We start from the raw sequence: 24985 nt of genomic DNA, 5'->3' as shown, positions 1-24985 counted from the left end.
GAACTCTGGTATTGAATTGAGTCTCAATCATTTGAATGAATCCGACTAAAATGTCTTTTGTGTCAGATTTATGTTTCATCAAATAAACCCAAGTGCTTCTAGTGTAGTCATCTATGATGGTAAGGAAATACTTGGCACCTGAAATAGAAGCAACTTGATAACCACCCCAAATATCAATATGCAATAATTCAAAACATGATTTGGTAGAAATAGAGCTCAAAGGAAAGGGTGATCTTGTTTGTTTGGCCAATGGGCAAATTAAACATTTTTCCAAATCACAAGCCTTATTGTTAAATAAAGGTAATAACAAAGTGGCTTTATGAGATGGGTGTCCTAGGCGTTGGTGCCAAAGCTTTGGTGAGACGGTTTGAATATTGTTGCATGTTCCTTTCTTTGATGGGTCGAGGTAGTAAAGTCCATCCCTTTCAGTTCCTGTCCCAATCATCTTCCCCGAGCGAAGGTCCTGAACGACACAAAATTGGGTGAAGAAAATGGTGACATATAAGGAATCATAGGCTAGTTTACTGATAGATATTAAATTCAACCTAAAGAACGGCACACATAGGACATTTTCAAGGATAAGATTATGAGAGAAAACAACTTGTCCAATGTGAGTGACTTTGGCAACGGAACCATCTGGCAGTTCAACTGTATGATTTTCAACAGCTAGTGAGTTTGTAAGGAGACTAGGACTGCAAACTATGTGATCTGTGGCACCACTGTCCAGGATCCAAATACTTTTGGTTCCTTTACATGAAAAAGAGAAGGTTTTACCTGAAAGTTCTTCATGACTAGGAGGATTACTGACTTGATTGGCAAATGATGATTTGTTCTTGTTCAACATCTGAAGGATTTGCTTGCAGTCCTCCTGAGAGAACGGGAAATTAGGCACTGTCTCTTGCTTGTTACTTTGTGAAACTTGATTGCCCTTTGAAGAAAAGAAACGATTGGATTCGGTCTCTGTGGCTGCTTTCCGTTTTCGACAGAAATCGAAGGTGTGGCCTTTCCATCCGCAAAAAGTGCACTTGAGATGTGCACGACAATTTTTGGTGATGTGATTGGTTTTATTGCACTTTCCACATTGCATCTCCTTGTCTTCAGGTGTAGGTTCTCGCGACAGATTCTTCACTGCAAAGACAGCAGTTTCTAGTTGTGTGCTTTTTCCCATTGGAAACCTCTGCCTGGCGTTCATGTCGAAGGACCAATGCATATGCCTTGTTCACCGTAGGCAGTGGTTCGAGAAGAAGAGTATTGCTTCGAACCGTAACATACGATTCGTTCAATCCCATAAGGAACTTCATGGTTTTCTGAGTTTCAACATATAAGTTCATCTCATTCTTTGTTCCACAACTGCATGCTGGAATGGAACACAAAGTATCACGTTCATCCCATAAACTTTTAAGTTTAGTGAAGTAAGAACTTACACTCATATTGCTTTGGACGCAATCATAGATCTCGTTCTCAACATGGAACAGCTGAACTATATTACCTCTCCTGCAGATCGGTCCACATTTGTCGAACATCCTTGTAGTTGATGACACTCCCTGAAATCTCCTTTGACATGGAGCCTAGTAGCCATGTCTTGACCAAGTTGTTGCAGCGATTCCATTGCTGCAGCTCCTCAAAATTATCCTCACTTGGTTTGTTGATCGTCCCATCAACAAAACCAAGTTTGTTCTTGACCGTTAAGGCCATACTCATGGATTGAACCCATGTGTTATAGTTGTCTTCCACCAATGGTTGTGGTACGAGGATTGCACCAGGTTGATCCGAGTGGTGGAGATAGAGCGGGTGGTTGGGATTTTCCCATTTTGAATGAGAGGCCATGCCTAGAATGGTTGACCTCGTGGCTGCTTTAGAGCTGTGTTTTGTGGTTTTTTCCAGATCACAGCTCTGATACCATATTGAATTTTGATGTATATTTACTTGATGAAACAATTACAAGATGAAACATATATATAGGGAAGAAAAAGATCATAAGCCTAATTTTGTCTAACTTACCTATCTTGCTTGACTAACCTAACTTGCCTAACTTTGAACAAGAAAATTGACTAGCCTACCATTATTCCAACATGTTTATTTCATGCATTTTAACAGAATCATCACTGCCGCCAACTGCAACAACCACGGGGCAGCAGCAGCAGCAGCGCTTGCCGTGGCACTCTCCGGTGCCCTACCTATTCGGAGGCCTGGCGGGGATGTTGGGTCTGATTGCTTTTGCTCTGTTGATCCTTGCCTGCTCTTACTGGAAGCTTTCGAGCCGGTTGGAGGACAGAGAAGGAGGCGAGCGAGACTTAGAGAGCGGCGGCGGCGACGAGAAAACCAGCGAGCTTAACTCCCACAAACTTACCTTCGTAACTCAACTTTGGAGCTTCAATCGAAATGGAGAGGTGTTTCAGCTGTGGGTTGCGTCGTTTCGCAGTGTGGGTTGGGTTCCAGAGAGAAGAAGCAGGGAGTCCAGAGTGAAGAAGAAAAATTAAATTATTATTTTATAATAAAAAATAATAATATTTTAATAAAATGGACTAGGCTATTTTTTTTAGGGATGAAGATGCTTTGGCCTATTACTGTTGACTGTGGTCTATTACTGTTCACTTGAGTGGATAAATGCGTTGGGTGCTAGCGCAAAGTCTGTAGGGATGGAAATGCTCTAATAATGCCCTACTTTTAATGTTTTAGATAAAGTGAGAAGGCCAGCAGTCGGACTGGTGGACGAATCCAGCATGGTGGCAAGGGAGGAGGACTGCTAGGTGCTAGGGTTTTCAATTTTTTGAGTAGGAGGTAAAATTGGGTTTTGCACACTTGTTGGGTGAACATGTGTGATGGGGTCGTGACTATTGACTAGAAAAACTGTTTTTTAGCCATTCGCATCAAGACGATTTGTTACCCACCAATTAAAGGCAGTGTTTGTTCTATTAATTCAAGAGCTTAAAGCGTGCTTAATTTAACCTACACGTGAGATGACAATAAACCATTTACACATGCAACTCATATCACTGGTTTGGGGCATGCTTAATTTGGACATCACATGAAGTGATAATATATCACTCACTCATTCGATTTATATTAATTTAATGTCTTACTTAATTACAAACTCACATTAAGCGAATAATATGTATGTCTATGCTTTACATAAAAGTTCTCATTTCCATGAATGTTTGCGCGTTTCGAAAAGTAGTATCAAACATGGACCCAAAAAAAAGTAATGATAAAGAGACAAATTATTTAGGTTAAATTTTGTAAGTTATAAAATGTGATTGTTGATGATTAGAAATAAAAGATGATTTCACATTGATTGCAAATGTAGCTTTTAGTCAGTTAAAAGGCCACAAAATCAAACTGCAATTCTTCAATATTTCAGGACTTAATTTTATAAAACCAGAAATACTGAAATGATAATCGATAGAAAAATGTCCCCTTATATTTCATATGACAGTGCTACTGCTACATATCTAATATTATGGAAAATAAATTAATAAATGAATCCATACACAATAAATTGACAAAGTTAACCAAAAGTCCATAAACATCTCCACCCTGTAGTCCGATTCTCTACATGACCAAAACAGCAGCGAAAATCCCAACGGCCACAGACCCGGCGGCGGAGAACCTATTCAAAACGGCACCGTTACCAGGAAGGGGAGCCTCGGAGGGAGATCGAGTAACTGACGAGGGAGAAGTAGGCGGAGACGACGATGGGGGAGAAGGTGGAGAGTAGGCGACGGGAGATGTCGAGGGAGATGTCGAAGGAGAAGTCGATGATGAAGTGCTCGATGGAGAAGGAGCGGCGGCCGTAGGTGGAGTGCTCAAAGGAGAAGGAGCGGCGGCAGTAGGTGGAGTGCTCGACGGAGAAGGGGCGGCAGGAGCTTGTTTGGGAGAAAGCGTAGGAGACTTGGCTGGCGACGATGCAGGGGATTGCGCCCCGGTCGAAGCCAGCAACAGAGCAGCAATAAGCACCAAAACGACGCCGCTGAATCGAGCCATTTGTAGAGAGAGAAAGAGAGAAACTCAAACAGAGATTTAGAGAGAGAGAGAGAGAGGAGTCTAGTGAGGGTTTGAGAGGCGGCGAATTGTCTAGTGAGGGTTTGAGAGGCGAATTGCAGATGGGTTTAAGGAGAGCAGATCGGGGTTTATATAGAGGGAGGGGGAGGAGACGCGTGGCGTGTAGCATACCGTTGGACGATGGCGATTTTCTCGCTGTGATAATTGAAGGTCGGTGAAGAGAACGTGATACCAACTCAGAGCCGAAACACGCTTTGTTTATTGGACTGGGCTGGTTCTTTTATGGCCGTTGGATGTATGCTTTACAGCCTAGAACGGTTAACTATCCGACGGTGCAGATGGTAGGTTATCTGGCAGATTCGCTTCTTTCTTTTCTTTTTATTTTAGTTGGACTTTTCTTTTCTTTTGGAAATCTTTCTTTCTTTTATTTTCTGGCAGTACAGATTGTTATCTTAAAGCAAACGGATCCTTTCTTTCAATCTTGGTGCCAGATTGCAAAATTTGAAGCTAAGGTTGGGCATGTCAGCTAAGTTTTTATCGAAGTCTTTTTATGCACATTATCTTTGCATTTTTGTACGTTTTATTCTCAATTAATGAATATCGTACTTTTTTATAAAAATAAAAAATAAATAAATCAAACAGTTTAACCATTTTCTTAACGAACAATAGCATTAGCAGGTTAAATTGTTCATTTTTAGAAAGGAAGAGAATTTGTGGGGGTCAAACTTGCACCAAAGTGATAAACGTGATTGTTTTCCATCACTGTGATAAAGTGTCATCAGCACTACTAAACCATTTTTTACTTGTTTGATTTTTATAATATTAAAATAGACAGTTTTGATAATTAAGTAGAAATATCATTTTTAGGGCAAGCGTGAAATTTATTCCAAGTGAGATTTTGAAAAGAAGGAAAGAAAGTAGAAAGTGTCTTGTGGAATTGACTGATTCTCTTGTAAGAAGGGGCATGGAGTCCTTGAGTCAGTCCACTTTTAACCCTTCAAAGAGGGCATGGAAGCCTAGATAGGTTATAGCCCGTTCAACTTCCATTCAATTGTTAGGTTTTGACTCCATGTATTTGTCTTGCTGTGGAAAATAATGCCTCACCAGACACTGCATATATGATCCAGCTTCCGGCAATTGCAATGGCTTCTTTATTTTATTTTTTTTATATTAAAAAAATGATTTCTTAGATACAACAAGGACAAATCTTTTATATATATTTCAAGACTTACTTAGATCATAACACAAATATCTATTTAATAAAATATGATAGAAACCCCAAAAATGTAGATTGATACAGTAAAAATCTCTGTTTGGAAAATTTGAAGCTAAAGTAGGGCATGTTAGCTAGGATTAGAATTATTTTGTACATGAAGAAATAGACCGAATGGTTAAACCATTTTTTTAACAAACAATAGCTTTAAAGTGAACTTGTTATTTGTTAGGAGGGAGCGGGATTGATGGAAATTGAACCTGCACTAAAATGCACAAGCATGATTTCTTTTAGTCACTGCGATAAAGTATCATCAGCATGATTAAACCATTTTCTACTTGGTTGATTTTTATAATGTTAAAATAGACGATTTTGATAATCAAGTAGACATATCATTTTTAGGGTAAGCATGAAACATAGTCCAAGTGAGATTTTGTTAAGGAAAGAAAGAAGAAAATGTCAAGTGGAATTGACTGATTCTCTTGTAACTTGTAAGAAAGGGAATGGAGTGCTTGAGTCAATCCACTTTTAACCCTTCAAAGAGGGCATAGAAGACTAGATAGGTTATATAGCCCGTTCAACTTCCATTAGGTTTTGACTCGATATATTTGTCTTGCTATGAGAAGAATGCCTTACCGGACACTACACGTATGATCTAGCTCCCGGGCGAGGTACCCGTTAATATATATATATATATATATATATATTAACTTGGTTTACTCATGTTAACATATAATTGATGCGTACAATCCTGGCATCAAGACACTTCCGCATCGACATATTCGGATCATCTTGGTGTAGGACCCATTCCTTATTCCTTCTATGTTATTTGTCTCATTTAGTGTTCTAGTTAGTTGTGTGCTCTGAACACGTTCCTGATTTGCATATTAATTATAGTTAAATTTTTTTATCTTATTCATATTCTAGTTCTCATGTTTTCAATAAATGACTTTTATCACCCTTGAGTATTGGCCAGCATCTAACCATCCCGATGTCCGTGGGACATCAGGATCGAGGCCTGTCAGTAATAGCTTCCAAGTTAGATAGTTTACGGAAGTCCCCTCAAAGACAGGCCGGCTTCTTATTTTGTACTTGAATTTGGTGTATAGAGCAACACATATAACATTTATATGCACACTGAGGGACTAAACTCATTATGTCACTTCTAACTAGGTATATATATTTCTTGCTTAAAAATGAAATTTGTTCATGTTACCATTGTTCGTAACGATTTCATGTATGCCAATTATATTGTTGTATGAAAATTTTAGTTGGGGAGTTGGGAAAAACAATATTAGGAACATCTTTCAAACAATAATATTACATCAAAAGAATTAAAAGGACAAGACAAAAGAAAAAGTTGTTGCTACGGTCTCATTTTGCTTTACTGACAAATTTGATTGGATTCAGCAATGGATGCTTATACTTTCGTTGTAATGTGAATTATGTCGAAACATAAGTACTCTACCTTTGAGTTATTGTTTTCAAAAGTATTTTTTATTGTTTAAAAACGTTTTCAGCCATTTCAAAAATATTTTTCGAATAACAGAGGCTCTTGGATGAATGCAAGGCTAATTTGGTGATGACATATATTGAAATAATAATCGAAAAATAATGTCTCTTTATATTCTCATATAACACTGCTACAAATTTAAATTAATAAAAGAATTTAATACAATAATAAATGGAAATTCAAAAGTCCATAAACACCCCCACTCTACATAACCAATACAGCAACGAAGATCCCAGCGGCCACAGACGCGGAGGCAGAAAGCCTGTTCAAAACAGCACCGTTAGCAGGAGCGGGAGCCTCGGAGGGAGATCTAGAAACTGAAGATGGAGAGGTAGTCGGAGAGGGCGATTGGGGATAAGGTGGAGAGTCGGCGACGGGAGATGTCGATGGAGAAGCGGATGGTGAAGTGCTCGATGGAGAAGGAGCGGCGGCAGTAGGTGGAGTGCTCGAAGGAGAAGGGGCGGTGGGAGATTTTTTGGGAGAAAGTGCAGGAGACTTGGCTGGTGACGATGCAGGAGATTGCGCCCAGGTCGAGGCCAGCAAGAGAGAAACCATTAGCACCAAAACGACGCCGCTGAATCGAGCCATTTGTAGAGAGAGAGAAAGAGAGAGCTCAAACAAAGATTTTTAGAGAGAGAGGATGAGAGGAATTGAGTGAGGGATTGAGAGGCGACTGAATGAATGATGCGTTTAGGGAGGAGGGTGAGGAGTTTATATAGCCGGGGGCGGAGGACACGTGGCTTTAGAGTACCGTTGGACGGTGAGATTTTCTGGCTGTGAAAGTTGGATGGTGAGGTTGGGAAACGTGTTACCAAACTCAGAGCAGAAACGCGGTTTGTTTTATCGGGCTGGAATTTTGACCGTTGGATGGGTACTTTAGGTTATAACGGGTAGTTTTCCTATGGTGGAGATTGTAGGTTATCTGGCAGGTTCGCTTTGTTCTTTCCTGGCTGTACACATTGTAATTTCAATTTTAAAAGCAAACGCGGCGCCTCTTCCAATTTAGGGGGTGACTTTTAAATTCATGCGTACTTAATAATACGGAAAACTAACGAAAAAGATTTGAAAATTTTGAATTTTAACGATAATGATAAAATAAATGGCAAAATGAATAGTATCAGGATTTAAAAATTCATCAAAATCTTAAGGAAAGAGTGATCTATCGTTGTTTTTTTTTTTTTTTTTTGGGGTCAAAATCTATCATTAAACTCCATAAAATTTGTAGAAATCTATCATTAAAAAGTTCGTAAATTTCATGGATTTTTTATTAGTCAACAAAAATTTATGAAATCACAAAAGTCTATCACATAAAAAAAAAAAAAAACACTTGCAAAATCTATATAAATCTTAATACAATACAACACCCGAAGTGCAGAATTGAAAAATTGGAACATAGCCCATTTGTCGTCTACAAATATTACTTTTAATTTATATATTAAGAAATAAATTCGATTCTTTTAGTTATAGGATTTAGTTGGATCCATTCATCAATGAATTTGATTTAATGATTCATTCAAATATTTTTGTACTGCATTTAATAACGTATTATGTGATGCACTCAATCAACATCTAAATTAATGAAACAAAATTATTTATTAACGTGATGATAACACATCAATTGTCATATTATGTGATATAAAAATATTAATGCCAGAGTAGGGAAGAAAAATCTAAAATTTTGGTTGTACAGAGCAAAATCACCCAGATTTGATCCATCAAGGTCGAGTAGCCCGGCCCTCATGGGCGGGTTTGGGCCTAATGATTGAAGGTTTGGCCCAAACAAAGAAATTTAAACGAATAAATGTGTAGGGCTTAAGCCAAGACAGTCGAAAATGTCAATGAACGCAACGGTGAGGTATAATTAGGGGCAAAAATTGCATTTTTTATATGTACTTTTTGTATTCCGGTCTAAATCTCCCGAAAATTGCTTCTGGGCGATGACTTGATGAACACGAAATCTGTTACAATCGATCGGAGTTCCTACGAGAGTACCACGACGCGTCGGATGCTTAGAGTACCACGACGCATCGGATGCTTAGCTCGGATAGGTGAAACCTACTTTCCAACAGCTAAGCGCATTTCTAAGCTATTCCAATCAAGGACTGGGATTTTATACTAACAAGAACGATGTTTAGCAGAAACTACATGCCCTGTAATAAACACATTCTACGACGACTACATAATCTCTTTTCCTCTTCCTTTCAGTTGAAGCAAAGCTCGTACTGCAACCGCGGAATAAAGATGTACGTCGATCTAGAGTTCTCAAATGCAGTATGCTGGTACGCTTGCTGGTCGATAGACGAAAGTTCTAACGGTGTGAGAATAGCCAGATGGGTGATTATAAGTGAACTTTACGCCTGAGCTACCACCCCCAAGATGGGTGCAGTGCTCATGGAAGCTGCTGATAGGTCGTGCCAGGCATGCATCCCACCTGTCACTCTCGGGCATCGTCTCCGCCACTGTATATACCCCCTTATCATTCGTGAACGCCTGGTAATTTAGAACTTCACCTGATTTCGTAATGCATAGTGCAGCTACCTCAGCACCTGCATTATAATGAATCAAAGCTCAAAAACATTAATTTCTCCCTTCTACATTGTAAATGCACCTTAGATAGCGGTTAAAAGCTTAGACACCCACTATACCATTTTAACTTTCATTACCAGCTTCAAATGATCAAAGTCACCAGAAGATCGCATGGATGTGGACTTATCATAGTATCATGTATCAGGTGGACACAAAATCTAATAGACGTAATCACCAATGAAGAGGTTTTAGAAAAGCACATAGGGACAAATAACTACATTTTGTTTTCATGGTTTATATATTATAAGTTTCTAAAATCCTAAACCGTATCAAAGTCATGAAAAACAAATACCAACTTGTATATTGTGTTAGTGAGGATGTCCTAATGCTTTACAGGGTCGAACTTGATCCAACTAGATCAACCTCCAGATCAAGTGTAAAATGTATGCATGAACATGATGAAATCGTAGTTATGGAAAAGAGAAACACAATTTTGTTTTCCTATGTAGCAAATGTTAAATGCAAGTTTTTATTTCTAGGCATTTTTATGCATTTAATGTACATGATCACCACTTCTTGATTATCACACAGCATTCTTGATGAAGTACAAATGCATAGAAATCAAATTGTTCAAGTATAAGAATGGTACAGGAGCGATTCTGGAATGATATAAGACCTACTTTTCATCGTGTGATCCACCTACTTTTCATTCTTTGTATGTTAGTAAACGCATGATATGTCAGGAATGAGAATGATAGCATCCCTTTCATTCCCATTACTAACAACCAAACATGCCATTAGGCGACGAATTCAAATTGGAATATGAGAAGACTTTGTGCAGTACTATGACATAAAATCATTGCTCTAGCTGTGTGACCTTTAACATAAGAGGTCAATACCCGGGTTTTGTCAATACAAAACCTATAAATTAACTTCCAAAGATTTGCTATTGTTCTAAGGACTAGGCGAAAACCAGAAATTCTAATACATCTTCATATCTATGAAGCGAAAAGTATTCCAAACCCGTTAATCATATCGCTCAAACTAAACCATTACAAACAAAAACCAATGCAGAACAATACAATTACACAAACTCAGAGTAGGCAACATAATATAACCAGAGATATCTTCAATTTTTCTCAGTCTCAGAAAAATCATGTCAATACAATCTAATTATGCTCTTAAACATGCTCGCAAACCACATCCGAAAAACATCAATGGAAAAAATGCACAATGTTTATGATCATCACCAACCCATAAAAATTACAGCCCAGTTACTCGAACAGATGACGGGAAGTGATCAAAAACTAAAAATTAACAAACCAAAGACAAAAACCCGGCTCAGAATTTTCACAACTAACAAATAAATAAATGGGTATTGGGTGGGTTGAGCAAAGAGAGACAGAAGATGACCTTCTAGAACATGATCTTCGGGTCCGACGGCTGAGTCGCCACAGACATCGCAAACAACTCTGCCGTGGATTTCACCGGTCCAGGCTCCGACGCCGGAAATCAAGACTGTGAAGATAACAAACCCCAGCGCCACCATCAGCTCCTTCTTCGTGTGCGCTTCCATGGCTCTGCTATCTCCGCCCTGTCGGGTTCTAATTCTAAACGCCCACAACTCACTGTTTCTTCGAAATATTAATAGGCAAAGCAAAAGTGTGAGTCTATGGTTACGGGACCTACTGTTCCTTTTGCTTTGTTTAGCCTTAGCGTCGGTAGCGTGCCAAAGTATACATATAAGGGAAGCAGATCCTCTCCGGATCCATCCATCCGGAGCTCAAAGATCAAATAAATCTGGTTTTAAAATTTGATCCAGGTTAAAGATGGAAAACTCTTGAAAGTTATAATAATTTTTTACCGTAATATCAAATTTTAAAGGCCAAGATTATTTGATTCTTGGGCTCTAATGTAGATCTAGAGAGGATTTGCTCCCACATAAAAGATATCAAGATGATTTTTTTACCACTGTCATTACTCATTATATCAATTATTATTCATTTTTTGTACCCTCTTTGTTTAGCGATTAGTCTTATTAGATGTTGAGTCCCACATATGTTTCAGGGGGTAACTTATAAGTTCCAGCGAAAAGAGAGCGTTCACAAGTTAAAGTGAAACAAATTTGAGTTTTAAGAAGTAAAATGATGACTTTTAAGTTACAAGAGTCAAAGTAAGATCAAAATAAAGTTATAAAGAGCGTAACTAAAAATAAGCATAGAATATATAATAGTTCCACAATATTTATAGTCATTGAATGCTACACATTACTGAAGCTACATCTCAATTTCGTACTCAAAAATAAAAAAAATCACATTTTTATTTTATTTTTTTAAGAAGGAGGGGTGAACTTACTCTCACAATGAACTCACAATAATGTGGTTTCAATTCGCCTTAGGCGAGAATCAAATCTAAAATCTCATACTTTTACAAATGAAAATGAATACTACCAAATTGTAGTACTAAATGACAATTTCACATGTATTAGTTAGCTTGTAACACAATTTATTTTAACGTGGAATTTGAAAAAATTAAATAACAAACATGAACAAAGGAAAAAGAGTGTGATTACCCTAAATATCCTCATTCCTATCGAAAGGGAAAAATCATCGTACAATATTTAATAATAATAGTTTCATCATATTTAGAGAAATTTTAGTTGAACCTATATAATCTCTTTCTACATCCAATTTTAATTTATATATATATATATATATATATTTATTTATTTATCTTTACACCCATTCCTTACCAATTTTCTTGGTGAACTTGGGCTGCACGAGCTTCTTGATCAACTCACTTCGGGGGTTTGCTATTAAAAGCTGACAGATCAAACAAAAATATGAACTATATCAAACAGAACTAGTCTACCATAATATCATACCTTGAGACCCTTTCTATCTACATTTTTCTGGACCTCTTCAAGCATGGTGATCCCGCTAGAATCGATGCTTCCAACAACTGTAATTTGATTTTAATTTTAGCATTAGACTCGTAGTAAAGCTTAATGGCAGATATCGTAAAAGTTTAATTTGTGACCATTGCAGTTTGATCACTTACTGCCAATATCTATTATAACGTAGTGTAAGCTTGTTTCTCCCATTTTATCTTGTCTTCCTCCTCATGTACCACTTTGAGATCCTGTGAACCGGATTTTGAGCATAGATTAAATCTCTATCTCGCTGACTATGTTGTTTTCATATATCGATATTTAACTTGTATTTTATTACCTATGCCTTAAATAGTTTGCATTAGCCAAAGTAGATATTGGTGCATCAATTTGAAGAATAAGAACCCGTGGAATATTATTCACAACGTATGATCAATGCTTCTACAAATCGACGGTGGGGTCTCATCACCGGACAAAGAGGATACTTGACACCTCCTTTCCTCACCACGGCATTCAAGGTCATGGCTCCTCGGTTTGTTGTTTATCCAAGGCGTTTGGCTTCTATTGGAATTATTCTTTTTGTCAAGTTTGAAGATTAAGTTGTACTTCCTTAAGATGAAATAGATATTGTGCTTTATATGGTTGGAAAGTTCCGGATGTTTAGTTTATGAAGACTTTTATGGTTCGTGATTTTCGATTTTTCTAAAATATGTTATTGCTATTTTTGGTGCAGACAACACATAATGATGATTTCTTGCGAATAAATGGCTCAGATAAATGTTGATTAATTGCGTGATGAAAGTAGGATAAACATTGCGTGATAGTAGAATTTGATTATTTGGGATGTGGGTTTATTGATAAATTTTAGTTTTATTGTTAATTTCATCTCGTATTTGATGGTAATTATGCAAAAGGGTAAACTAAAAAAACAATTCACAATTAAAATTTAAGTTAGGTGTAGAAAGAGGTTATATGAGTAAATAAAATTTCCCTTATGTTTATTACTATTTAAAGATTATTATTATTTAAATCATTTAATGGAGATAGTTTAATCATCATAACGTATCATAATGTATTAGATATCCGCATGTATATTGACAAATAGCATCCTTAGAATAAGTCATCATTTTAATTGCCAGTGCATCCTCCTCTACCACTGCCAGTGCTTATGCGAGGCTTTGGAAGCACCTTTGGAAGGCTAACATTCCTCCCTAATTTAAGAATTTCACCTGGAGGGTGTGCCATGATATTCTTCCAAACTGCAGCTCATGTGCTTCTTACATGTCCGTTCGCCAGAGCCACCATCTTGCTAAGTTTGCTTTGTCTAGTAGCAATAATCTAGTTTTGATTGAGGAGCCTCCTACTCTCATTGAGCTCCTCCTCCGAGGCATATGTAACTCTAAATGGGTTTGGTTAATCAATACAACGCTTCCTTTCAAAACAAAAAAAATGTCATCATTTTCTTAAAATTATATGAATGTCTTCGAATCAAATTAATTTTTCCGAAAAATAAATTTATATGAAAATAAATGATTCCATTTATAATATTTATACAATGAAATGACACATTAGTAGGAAATGAGAACCTTCCTCCTCATCCTCTTCAAAAAAAGAACTTTCTTCCTTATTTGAAATGTCATGGTAAATCAATTATTATTTAAGAGATCAATCCATCAAATATTTCCATTTGAGGGACAATTTCTACGGACCACACTCTTCATTGTTTTTTGTTTTAATGATTATTTTTGGGCAAAAATTGTATTTTAATGATTCGAATCATCTATCTGTAGCACATGTTGATTTATAAAGTTTGACCGATCAAAATAGAAATTTCCGGTTATTTTCAATTATTTGATATTTTTCTTGATTTTTCTATGACATTTGTATTTTCAATAGCATTAGTTATTTTCAAATTGAGTAGGGCCTATTTGGAACGACATTTATAAGAATTACTTTTGTTCATAAGCGCTTTTAACCGGTGTGCTTAAGGTTAACTTCTAATAGAAAACCAAACCCATAAGCAGTCCAAATTGGGCAAATTTATGTTTTTTCATACCAAAATAAAACAAAACCCAACATTCGCGTTTCTCCGGTCGATATCTTCCTCTATGGGAATGAAACAAGTTAGAATTTGAGCATCCAATCCAAAAGAAAGCCGGATAACCATGTTTCTCCTCTAAATAATCTTTTTGGGAAGGACAGTTTTACATATTTCTGCCAAATGATCTATTTGAGTTGGGGCTTTTTGGAGCCAAGTATTTATGCTCAGAAACGCTTTTGGTAAAAATGCTTTTACTAGAAGCATGTTGAAATTTTGATTCAAAATGCAAACCGAGAGCAGCCCCAAACACATTCCCAAACAAATTATGAAACAGGTTAGGACGCTAGCCTTGGGTGCCGCTTGGTTGAGAGGCCAAAGATCTCTCAAGCCTTTGATCCAAGGTTTCTGTATCGACCAAAAAAGCAATTAACTTCTTGATGGACAAACCACATTGTTAATTTGTTCACTGAGATCAAAAGGGTAATGAACAGAGCGACTCAGTTAGGAACGTAATGACTTTCGGTTATCGGATAAGAAAAATCATAATCCATGTAACTTTTCGGATAACAAAAGTTAAACGGAACTGAATTGTATTGCATAAAGATCAATGGACTCAGGAATTTTGTTCTTCATGGTCAGAATTTTTGGTTTTATCAAGATCAATGGACAATTAATAGAGCAATTAAAAAAAAAACAATCAACTTCTTTGCTAGGCGAACCACATTACTTAAAGATCCTAATTAGCAAACCTATTGGCAAATGTAGGCTTTGATCAAAAGGTTAAGTATTTTCCAGAACATATTAGCTGCAATATATCAGCAATGCAAAGTTTCTGCTACTTCCAAGTTCTATTCTCTTCCTGAAATTTCCCTGCACACGAAAAACATATAGACGAAAAACTTTATCTCACGATCTCAAGAGGTCGAAACCATGTTGCATAACAGAAACAAAATGCAAAGTGTTTTACGAAAAGGAATGGGAGGTAAATACCGATAAGAAGAACAAAAATGGTAATTTCATACTCAGATAACTTGCATTTGTAATGAACAGAGCAACTCAATTCAGATTTCTACATAATAGTGCTAGAAAGAAGAAAAATCATTATAAATGGACTTGTAAATAAAACGAATATTGCAAGTCTGTTAGCTTGTGATCAGTGATTCAAATTCTTAAGAGTGTTCTTTACCACTTAAAAATGGCTGCATTGTTAAAAAAATGAATGTAATTTATACGTTCGACCTTCTCATTCAGCTAACAAACTAACAGAATCCAGATTCAGACTGCAAGCAAAACAAAAATCATGTCAAATGTATGAAGAGAAAGAAATGTGTTCATCACTAAGCAAAAGCACAGTAATAAAAGCTAGGTTCTGGACATACCAACTAAAAAAAGTCTTGTTTCAGAAGCTTTTCCAAAAGTTGCGTCAGATGAATCTGCTTAATTTTAACTCCCTGACCATACTTTCAAGCGTTGTATATCTAGCTTTAAGCTCCCACACCTGTTTATCATATATAGAGCTATTGCTAGCACATCCATTGCCGACGATGGTCACAATTCCCTCATCCGATCTCATCATATTAACACAACTTTCTTCTGCAACTGGAGAAGCCGAATTATGAGCCTGACCGGATAATTACTCACTGTCACTTCTTTGTCTAATCCCAATTTTTTTTTTTTTTTTTTTTTTTATGCTTGTCCCTATATTTCACGAATTCTGATAGACTTAGTTTTTCTTCTTTATCCATCTGTTCTTCAGCTTCCATTCCTTCATGTTTGGGAGGAAAACCAGGAGGAACCGAAGAGTGGTTAGTCTTCAGTAGCAGTTTCATACTCTTTGTTTTCTTTTTCTGCGGGACAGCAGCTTCACTTGCATCTTCGAGACCTGACACTGATTGCTTCCACCACTTCATGTACCTTGAGCTAACATCCGCCTTGAAAAGCCTAGATGGAAGATACATTTTTACCTTCTTGGTTTCCTCGATGTAGTTCTTCCATGCAGTATCTGACTTGTGCTTCGGTAGAGTAACAGAACCAGGAAGGTCTTGATCGTATCCAAATTGCATAGCTACCCGATGGGGAAGGTAGTGCTCTATAGTACCATTCAGTCCAACTAGCTCACTCACCCTCAAGCATCTAAACAAATGACTGTAGTTCATCATCCGAATCAGGTCCAACCAAAACCCACTTTTCCTTTTGAGGATAGTATTTAGGCAATGCCAGTTCTCAACGACATCCAATGCATAAGGCCGCCACATGAACTCTTCTCTTGCAGAGTCTAAAACCCTTCTCAAGTTCTTAACTTTTTGACGATTTGATGTATCCCATCTAGCCATTCTTGGCTCACCATAATTGAGAGGATTTGAGTTTTGCGGCCTAAGGTCCGAGAATCGTTCCCATGCCCAAACTTGAACTAACTGACTAACTGAAATGGTGACGAATGATGAGCTCTAAAACAGCATTACTGCTTATTTCCAGTTTGTTTGAATCTACGATTGCCTTTTTCAACACATGCAAATCTCTATAAATGCTGGCAAGAACAGCCGGTGCAAGGGCAATTCGAGTCCCCCTAGCTAAATGAATTGCTATGGAGAAAACATCGTTATGGATATAATAAAGACTACCAACAAAAACATAGCTGCACAACCAAAAGACAAGAAATGCATCATGCTCGATTTCACTCCTACTGTTCATGAACTTCTTCTGCCATAATTGTGTTGTTGCCGCTCCCTTACTGGACATTGCCCTCTTCTCTGCTAATAGTTTCTCATGGATTTCTTTCAGTTGTGATCTCACAAGAGGGCATATAACAGAGTCCCCCAAAATCCAAAACCCACCCCCCCCTCCTAAAACCATAACATCCTCCAACGTGATTGTTGCTTCACCCCATGGAAAAATGAAAGTATTTGTCTCACAACTCCATTTCTCTGCAAACCCGAAAACCAAATCGGTTTGTCTTTTGATTTGGTATGTCGAACTAAAGATTGCTTCATGTATACCAGCCTTCTTCCATGTAGAGTGGTGCGATCGACCCAAGTTTTCCAATCTTTATGGCCGCAAGTCCACCCACGATATTCAACCTTCACGCCCCATTTCTTCGGCTCGTAACTGGATGAAAGGTAGGATATAAAAGTTGGGAGCTTGGAAAGGGGTTCATCAATGGAGGAATTTGGGAAACTGGGTTTTAGAAAGTAGGCTGTTTTGAGAAATGGGTTTCTGGTCAAACCCTCGACTCTTCTCTCTTCCACCATGGATTCTTCTGGCTTCTCCATCACCGAAGCTCAAGAAAAAAGACAAAGGTTTAATCTCAATTTATTACCTTCAAATTTATTGGTTTTTAATATTTGATATATGAAGTGTTTTTTGTTCCAGTCTGATACTTAAAGTCATAATTCTTAGACACTTTCATACATGGTTAACTTTTCCATTAGAACCTCCGTTAACTAATAACGTGGCGCCCACATGAACAATGATTGAACATCACGTGTCAATTTGGGCCCAAGTGAATATTTTAAAATTCAAAAAAATAAAAAAACTATTTTTAACCCGTTATCTCCTACATCACCTCCCCACCGCACCCCACCCCACCCCACCCCCTCCCTCCACTGCAACCTGCACCCCAATCTTCCTTCTCTCATATGCAACTCGCTATAATCCAACCATGGCAGCCAAGCAGCCATGGCCGATTAAATCAAGCTGAAGACGAATAATCAACTTGATGGTCACTTGTAGTGATTGAGTAAGATTGTGATTGTTATGTAGAACCAGCAACTTGATGGTCAATCTCTATTTTGAATAAACTAAGCTCAATTCGCTACACAAATAAAAGGCCTAATTGGGTAAATGATCACCGTGGTTATAGACATATAAGTTATAGAGTAGTCGAAAGATAGTCCTCGCTGTAAAAAAATCAGATTAAACCCTTATGGTGAAGTCCTTTAGAAATGAAGCCTAAAACCAAAATTTCTGTTAGTTTCTCTGTTAAGCTTCCAGTGACTGCTAGAAACTTACTAGCTCTATCTAACCAGAGCAAGCTTGAATTCCAACAATCCTATATGGTGGGGGTGGTTAGCCCTCAATAGTACCAATTGTTACTCTTTGCTTTCTTTTTCTGCGGCACAGCAGCTATACTTGCATCTTTGAGACCTGAAACTGTTTGCTTCCTCTATTTCAAGTACCTTGTGCTAACATTCGCCTCTAAAAGCCTAGATGGAAGATACAACTTTACATTCTTGATTTCCTTGATTTAATTCTTCCAAGCAATATCAGAATTGTGATTACGTCGATGTGGAAGGTACTGCTTAAGACTTGAGTGCCAAGTCCAACTAGCTCAGTGACCCTCATGTTAGTTATTTATACATTGCATGCATAGAACCACATACATACGATGACATGCATACGTAAATATAATAGCCTTATCTGAAGAAGAGCTCGACATTGCTTCAATGAATGACAGAAGGTCTTCTACACTTAGCAGCCAATGATCAAGCTAGAATAGGGTTTGCTCAAAAGGGATGGGGCTGTGAGTGCAGGGACCTCCTAGTATATAGCCAACCATCCTAGATATCAGGCCTATCAACTGATACCCGGATATTCTATATTGATTAGGTCAATATAGTCCTATTTCGTGATGAACTCTTGTCAAAACATGATAAGGTTACTTGAATATAGTTGCATGTTATTAGGACTCCCAATTTTAGCCAAGTAAGCGCGTAATCTTCTCAACTTGATAACTCAAAGCTGAACTACAAGTTTGTCGAGAACTAGAAGTCATTCTCCTTGACACTCACATCTTACACCTCAAACATCTAACAAATATCAGTAATTCATCATCCAAGTCAGGACAAACCAAAACCAAGTAATCCTTTTGTAGATAGTATTTAGGCAAATGCCAGTTATCGACTGCTATTGCATAAGGGCGCCACATGAACAATTCCCCAGCTTAGTCTAAAACTACTCTCAAGTTTTGTACTTTTAGACCATTAACATCTGCCCATCTAGCCAATCTTGACCTAGCATAATTTATGACATTGGACTTTGGCCAAAGTTTTATTCCCATACTCCTGAACTAATCGGGAAGGGGACTTGAGGGTGAGTTCTAAATCAACACCACCTATTTTTAATTTGTCCAAAGCTACAATCTTCCTCTTCAACAAATCCAAATCTCTGTCAATGCTAGCAAGAACAGTGGGAGCAAGGGTGATTCAATGCTAAATGAATTGCAATGGGGAAAACATGCCTATGTATTACATTACCATCATGAAAAACATACCTTGACAACCAGTAAACAAGAAAAGCTTCGTGCTCAAATTCATGCCCGCCCTGATGAACTTCATCAACTACAAGCATGTGTGAGCCTTGTTAGACCCTCCCCTGTAAAATTCCTTTTTCTCTGCTAGCAGTTTCTCTTCTAATTGTTTCAGTTCTTTGGTTTTCAGAGAGCTTAAAACAGTCCCCCAAAACCATGACATCTTCTATTGACTGTTGCTTCACCCCACGGAAAGATGAAAGTATTGGTGTCAGAGCACCATTTCTCTGCAGACCCATATGCCGAGTTGGTCTGCCTTCGTAGTTCGTACGTCAAATTTAGGATTGCTTCATAAATCTATCTCCAACCCATGAGTGGAAAAGCCCAAATTTTAGCCCTGTGTTTTCAACTATTTGTTTATACTTACGAGGTTAGTCAATTTTTTCCTCCAACTTTATAATTTGTTAAACTTTCGTATTTCGTTATTTTTTTTATTTTTTCTTTTATTTTTTTGTTTTCTAACAATTTTGGAATTAGTTTTTGTATAATCTAACTCTTTATTTAAACACTATTTTATATGCATATGAGATCAGTTTTGCAAATCCTCACTAGCTAGCTGTTTTGTCGCTTAATCGAAATCAATTCTATGATTGAATAGCAGAAATGCTGCTAGGTATAGTAGTAACTGGAACTTTGAATTGCAGAGTTTCTAGGCTTTTGAAGAAGAAACAACTAAGAACGTGTCTCTATATAACTTTGTATTCATAAAATTATAAGCTTATAATCGTACTAAGCCTTGACTCAGACCATATGGTTATTGGGTTGATGCATGTTACAGTCACCAAATCTAACACGCGAATGGAAAGATGAGTGTTGTGGATGTTATTCCACGCTAACTCCATTGAACATTTTGTGAGAATTTGTGGGACTTGGGTTAGGGTGGATGTTTTCATGCCCTACTCCGAGGAGCTAACCTTGCATAATCCTCTATTTTAATTAAAAGAGTTATGTAGTATGAGGAATGAGACTTGATGAAGACATCTTTCAAATTCTCTAGGAATTAGCAAACAAAATACATGTTTATGAAGTTTCTCTTTATGTTTAATAGAAGGAAGGAAAAAAAAAAACACATGTTTCTAAAGGTAGAAATTTTCTAACTGCTAGCTATAATTCCATTTTTTTTTAATCTGTAACCCCATTAGCTTGTTGATGGTTAGCATCTCAAATGGTTCGGAAAGGGAAGGCAGGGTTTGAGCAGATAATTTTGTGTGAGACAAAAAGCATTGTCAGACAAGACCCAAGATGCGTATGCACACAAGCCAAGGATAAAGCACCACTGCCAAGGCTTGGCAGTGGTTGGAGGGTCCAACCTTTGATCTAACAAATCTTTAAGAAGCAACTCTGCATTTTCGTTCATTAACGTTGATGATTCTAATAGTTGGGACTTAAGTATATCCCGATGGTGCCTTCCCATCATGACTTCTAGTGCCACCACTCCAAAGCTGTATACATCACACTTATTCGTGACTCGCATAGTGAATGCAAGCTCTGCACATCAAGGAAAACAAAACAAGCAGCGTCAAAACATATCTCAATCAACGAAACAATGCCAAACATGCAGAGTATTGAATTGCTACATTACTAGGTGTCATGTAGCCAAATGAACCAGCAATATGCGTCTAATTGGATGAGTCAGTACTCAACAATCTTGCCATCCCAAAATCAGAGATGCGAGGCTCAAAATCCTGTTCGAGCAATATATTATTGATGGTTACATCACGGTGCACGATTGGTGGAGTGCAGTCATGGTGCAAGTAACAAAGTGCATGGGCAAGTCCTTTCACAATTTTGACCCTTGTAGCCCAGCCAAGTTCAGTAACCCCTTCAATCCCATATAAAGCTTTTCCCAGACTGCCTCTCTGTAAGAATTCATAAACCAAGAATATGCATTCCATCCTCGAACAGAATCCATACAGCCTTATGATTTGCAATGCTGGGTATTTGTCAAAGTTCGAATTTCATTTTCAAAACTTCGAAGATTAATTCCTGGAATATCATTAGAGTCTTCCATGTTAAGTCTCTTAACTGCAACAACTTGACCTGATTCAAGCTACAATCCTCCTTTGCCAATGCAATACTTCTCGTGAAAGTCGTCTACGACCTTGATAACTTCCCGAAATGTAAATTTCACTTCTTCTTGCATTATCATTGACTCAAAATTCTCAATTTTTTTAGAACTTTTGATTTTCTAAGAATGGCCTTGGAATTCTTCCGAAACTTTAAAATCAAAGTGATGGCAGCAACAACCATTGATAGGCCGCAAACAAGTACAAGGACACCAATTAGATCTGTGCTGTTATTCTTTCTGAAACTACATTCCGTTAGGCCTTCAACGTGCCCACACAAGCCAGAGTTTCTAGAAAAAGCATTTGCCAATGCTTTTCAGAAAATGCCACTAGTTGGGATTGGACCCTTCAAGTTATTATAAGACAAGTCATACCATTCCAAACAAACCATGCTGGAAAGTGCTGATGGGATTTCCCCTAAGAGATGGTTGTGTGAGACATTGAGAACCATCAACATCGTGAGCTTGTCCAAGTTTGAAGGTATTGCTCTCGATAGAGAATTGTTGTTAAGATCCAAAGAGGAACTCGTGTATATGTTAGTAATCACCGCTGGTATTGCACCAGACAAATTGTTGTGGTTTATGTTAAAGCACGTTCGCCTGGTATTTCGCCTGTCAGATTGTTGTTTGACAAATCTAGTAGTTGGAGGCTACTCAAACTGCCCAAACATGTTGGAATGACCCCTGTCAAGTTGTTCTGGCTTAGGTTCAGAACCTCCAGTTGTTTCAACTGCGAAATCTCTGGTGGGATTATCCCTGTGAGATTGTTTTCCTTAAGCCCTAAGTTCTAAAGACTTGTGAGATTGCATATTGTAACAGGAATTGACCCTGATAGCCGGTTGGTTAAAAGATGCAATATTGTCAAGTCTTTCAAATTTTTGATCTCCGAGGGAATCACGGCAGAGAAATAATTATCGCATAGATAAAGGTTTGTCCGTTTTGTCAACAATCTGATTTCAGTTGGAATATTTCCATGGAAGATGTTTCCTTGAAGCTGCAAAGAAACCAATTCAATCCAATTGGAGATAATGGAAGGCAAAATGTTTAGAGCATCCATAATGTTTAGAACATTCAAAAATGGATTGATAAGGGAAGGCAAGATGTTTCCTTGAAGATGTTTGTCCCTTTTTTTTCTCTCTCTTCTGCTTGAAAGTTTTGGACTTTTTGGGGGTTTAGGATGAAATATGATTCCAAAATGTTTAGAACATTCAAAAACGGTTTGATGAGAACGAGTCCACAATTTCCATCAATGGAATAAATTAGAGTTTGTGTGAGTAACGGAAGTTGGTCCGAAAATATGACGAGGGCTGCTCTATTTGCAGATCAGAGGTGAATATCCAATCATAATCCTAGCTAGCTAGCTATTTTTTTGCTTCATCAAAATCAATTCTATTATTATTATATTTTTTTTTTAGTACAACGATATATTTTACACTAAAGGAAGGGGGAGTTCGGCTAAGCTACAAAATGGGCAACTAAATTTGGTATCGAATTTGTCATCCTGAGATTCAAGCCTAAGACATTTCTCAGTTACTAGTGAAGAAGAATATCACCAAATCGTAGTACTGAGTGACAATTCTATTATTCAATAGCAGAAAAGCTCCTTAAGTATAGTAGTAACTTGAACCTTTTTTTTTTTTTGGTCAAACATGAACTTCATTGATAGAAGAAAATCTTAAAGATGTTAAATAAGATAAACATAAAAATAAGCTGCATTTAGGTCGAAAAGACAAGGAAGTCCAAAGAAAAAGCACATGATTACCAAATTAGATCAGTCCGTTGATAGAAATTGTCACCATCACAGTCGCTGTGCAACTTGCCATTCCAGTGCTCAGGTCCGTCACCACCAACAAAAACCAAAGGTCCCAAGACAAAAACACAAATACAAAGCAGCCCCAATGAAATACAACATAAATCCCTAAATTCACAACATCAAAGATCGACAAATAGTACTGTAAAATTATCCAAAAACACTCAATGGACCAAAGAAACAACCAAATCCAGTAACCGTGTCCACCACTTGAGGACCAGCACCGAAAGATTTTTGATACCAACAAAAAAAGTAGACAAAACATAATTAGAACAGCAAAAGGAGGCGGGGCAGAGACCCAAACCACCGAAGTGGTTTTGCACACCTTCATCTGAGTGAGGGACGACTCGCTCTCGAGGTGGGTAGCAAACACAATGGCTAGAAAACTTTTCTCAATTGAAGGTAAGCATCTAGAAGGCAATTGGAGGATATGTGGGTGAAAGGATGGAAAGACAGAGGAGAAGAGATGTATGAGACAGAAAGTGGGGAAATCTGAGATGTTGTAAGGTTTAGGGATTTGAGATATTTTTTGGGCTAATTGGGATTTGGTGTAGCAAAACGAAAAGAACGTGTCTGTATAACAGTCACCAAATCTGACACGCGAATGGAAAGATGAGTGATTTGGGTGGTGTGGATGTTAATCCACGGTATGAGAATTTGTTAGGGACAATTCTCACTCCCTTGAACATTTTGTGAGAATTTGTAGGAACCTTCGCCTTTGGGTGAGGGTCCACGTTTTTATGTCCTACACTGAGTAGCTAACCTCACATAATCCTTTATTTTAATTAAAAGAGTTATGTGTAGTATGAGGAATAAGGCCTGATTAAAACAACTTTCAAATTTTCTAGGAATTAGCAAAAAAAGTACATGTTTATGAAGTTTGTCTTAAATGTAGAGTTTTCTAACTAGGTAGTATTTTTTTTTTTTAGAGAACCTTAGCAGTACAAGAAAATTTTATTGTTTTGAAAAAATAAAGTTACACCTAGTCAGGGGGGAAATAAATCTTACCCCTCATAAAGCAAGAAAGCAAATACAGCAAGAGAGGTTATACCTTACCTTTCTTGAAAAAGAAAATACAAGAAAAAGACGGAGGACATAAACCTTGACCCTTTTGAAAAAGAAAATACAAGAAAAAGAGGGAGATGTAGGACAAAACCCCTATAACTAGGTAGCTGTAATATCATTCTTTTTAATCTGTAACCCTCTCAGCTTGTTGATGGTTAGCATCCCAAATGGTTCGGAAAGGGTAGGCAGGGTTTGAGTAGATAGTTTTTGTGAGACAAAAAGCATTGTCGGCCGAGACCCCGGATGCGTATGCACACAAACCAAGGATAAACTCATCACAAGCACCACTGCCTTTGCCAATGCATTGGTTGGAGGGTCCAACCTTTGATCTAACAAATCTTTAAGAAGCAACTCTGCATTTTCTTTCATTGATGTTGATGATTTCGATAGTTGAGACTCAAGCACATCCCCGGGGTGCCTTCCCATCATGACTTATAGTGCCACCACTCCAAAGCTATATACATCACACTTATCCGTAACTCACATAGTGAATGCAAGCTCTGCACATCAAGGAAAACAAAACAAGCAGCGTCAAAACATATCTCAATCAACGAA

At 37.6% G+C, this 24985-nt stretch overlaps 4 protein-coding genes and 1 pseudogene across 4 annotated transcripts; all 5 read right to left on the bottom strand.

The window, feature by feature from the left end:
* Window positions 1–122: 122 nt before the first annotated feature.
* On the bottom strand, window positions 123–1909 carry LOC125468450. The gene is made up of 2 exons (XM_048564216.1): window positions 775–1909; window positions 123–463 (listed from the first exon to the last, which is right to left on the bottom strand). Exons 1-2 carry the CDS (start codon window positions 1208–1210, stop codon window positions 426–428), a joined length of 474 nt encoding a protein of 157 aa, XP_048420173.1. The 5' UTR covers window positions 1211–1909; the 3' UTR covers window positions 123–425.
* A 1643-nt stretch (window positions 1910–3552) lies between these two features.
* On the bottom strand, window positions 3553–3984 carry LOC103967045 (classical arabinogalactan protein 1-like). The gene has a single exon (XM_048564096.1). The coding sequence runs from the start codon at window positions 3982–3984 to the stop codon at window positions 3553–3555; it is 432 nt and encodes a 143-aa protein (XP_048420053.1).
* A 2948-nt stretch (window positions 3985–6932) lies between these two features.
* LOC103926658 (classical arabinogalactan protein 1) lies at window positions 6933–7316 on the bottom strand. Its single transcript, XM_009335474.2, has one exon. It carries the CDS (start codon window positions 7314–7316, stop codon window positions 6933–6935), a length of 384 nt encoding a protein of 127 aa, XP_009333749.2.
* A 1499-nt stretch (window positions 7317–8815) lies between these two features.
* LOC103967061 lies at window positions 8816–10892 on the bottom strand. The gene is made up of 2 exons (XM_009380307.3): window positions 10668–10892; window positions 8816–9274 (listed from the first exon to the last, which is right to left on the bottom strand). Exons 1-2 carry the CDS (start codon window positions 10828–10830, stop codon window positions 8991–8993), a joined length of 447 nt encoding a protein of 148 aa, XP_009378582.2. The 5' UTR covers window positions 10831–10892; the 3' UTR covers window positions 8816–8990.
* A 3800-nt stretch (window positions 10893–14692) lies between these two features.
* Window positions 14693–19531, bottom strand: LOC125468407 (annotated as a pseudogene).
* Between the last annotated feature and the right edge of the window lie 5454 nt (window positions 19532–24985).

This window comes from the organism of the source record quoted next, unplaced genomic scaffold (assembly GCF_019419815.1).
Source record: "Pyrus x bretschneideri cultivar Hongxiangsu unplaced genomic scaffold, Pyrus_bretschneideri_v1 Contig38, whole genome shotgun sequence".
Taxonomy (NCBI): Eukaryota; Viridiplantae; Streptophyta; class Magnoliopsida; order Rosales; family Rosaceae; genus Pyrus; species Pyrus x bretschneideri.
This window is presented reverse-complemented; position numbering and strand designations above follow the sequence as displayed.

Bases quoted from the DNA above. Each gene is read 5' to 3' on its own strand.
- LOC103926658 (XM_009335474.2), bottom strand. From the start codon at position 7,316: ATGGCTCGATTCAGCGGCGTCGTTTTGGTGCTAATGGTTTCTCTCTTG.
- LOC103967045 (XM_048564096.1), bottom strand. From the start codon at position 3,984: ATGGCTCGATTCAGCGGCGTCGTTTTGGTGCTTATTGCTGCTCTGTTG.
- LOC103967061 (XM_009380307.3), bottom strand. From the start codon at position 10,830: ATGGAAGCGCACACGAAGAAGGAGCTGATGGTGGCGCTGGGGTTTGTT. The intron at 9,275-10,667 runs GTCATCTTCTGT...ATTATAATGCAG, and splicing joins CGAAGATCATGTTCTAGAAG to GTGCTGAGGTAGCTGCACTA.
- LOC125468450 (XM_048564216.1), bottom strand. From the start codon at position 1,210: ATGCATTGGTCCTTCGACATGAACGCCAGGCAGAGGTTTCCAATGGGA. The intron at 464-774 runs GTAAAACCTTCT...TGTGTCGTTCAG, and splicing joins TAGTCATGAAGAACTTTCAG to GACCTTCGCTCGGGGAAGAT.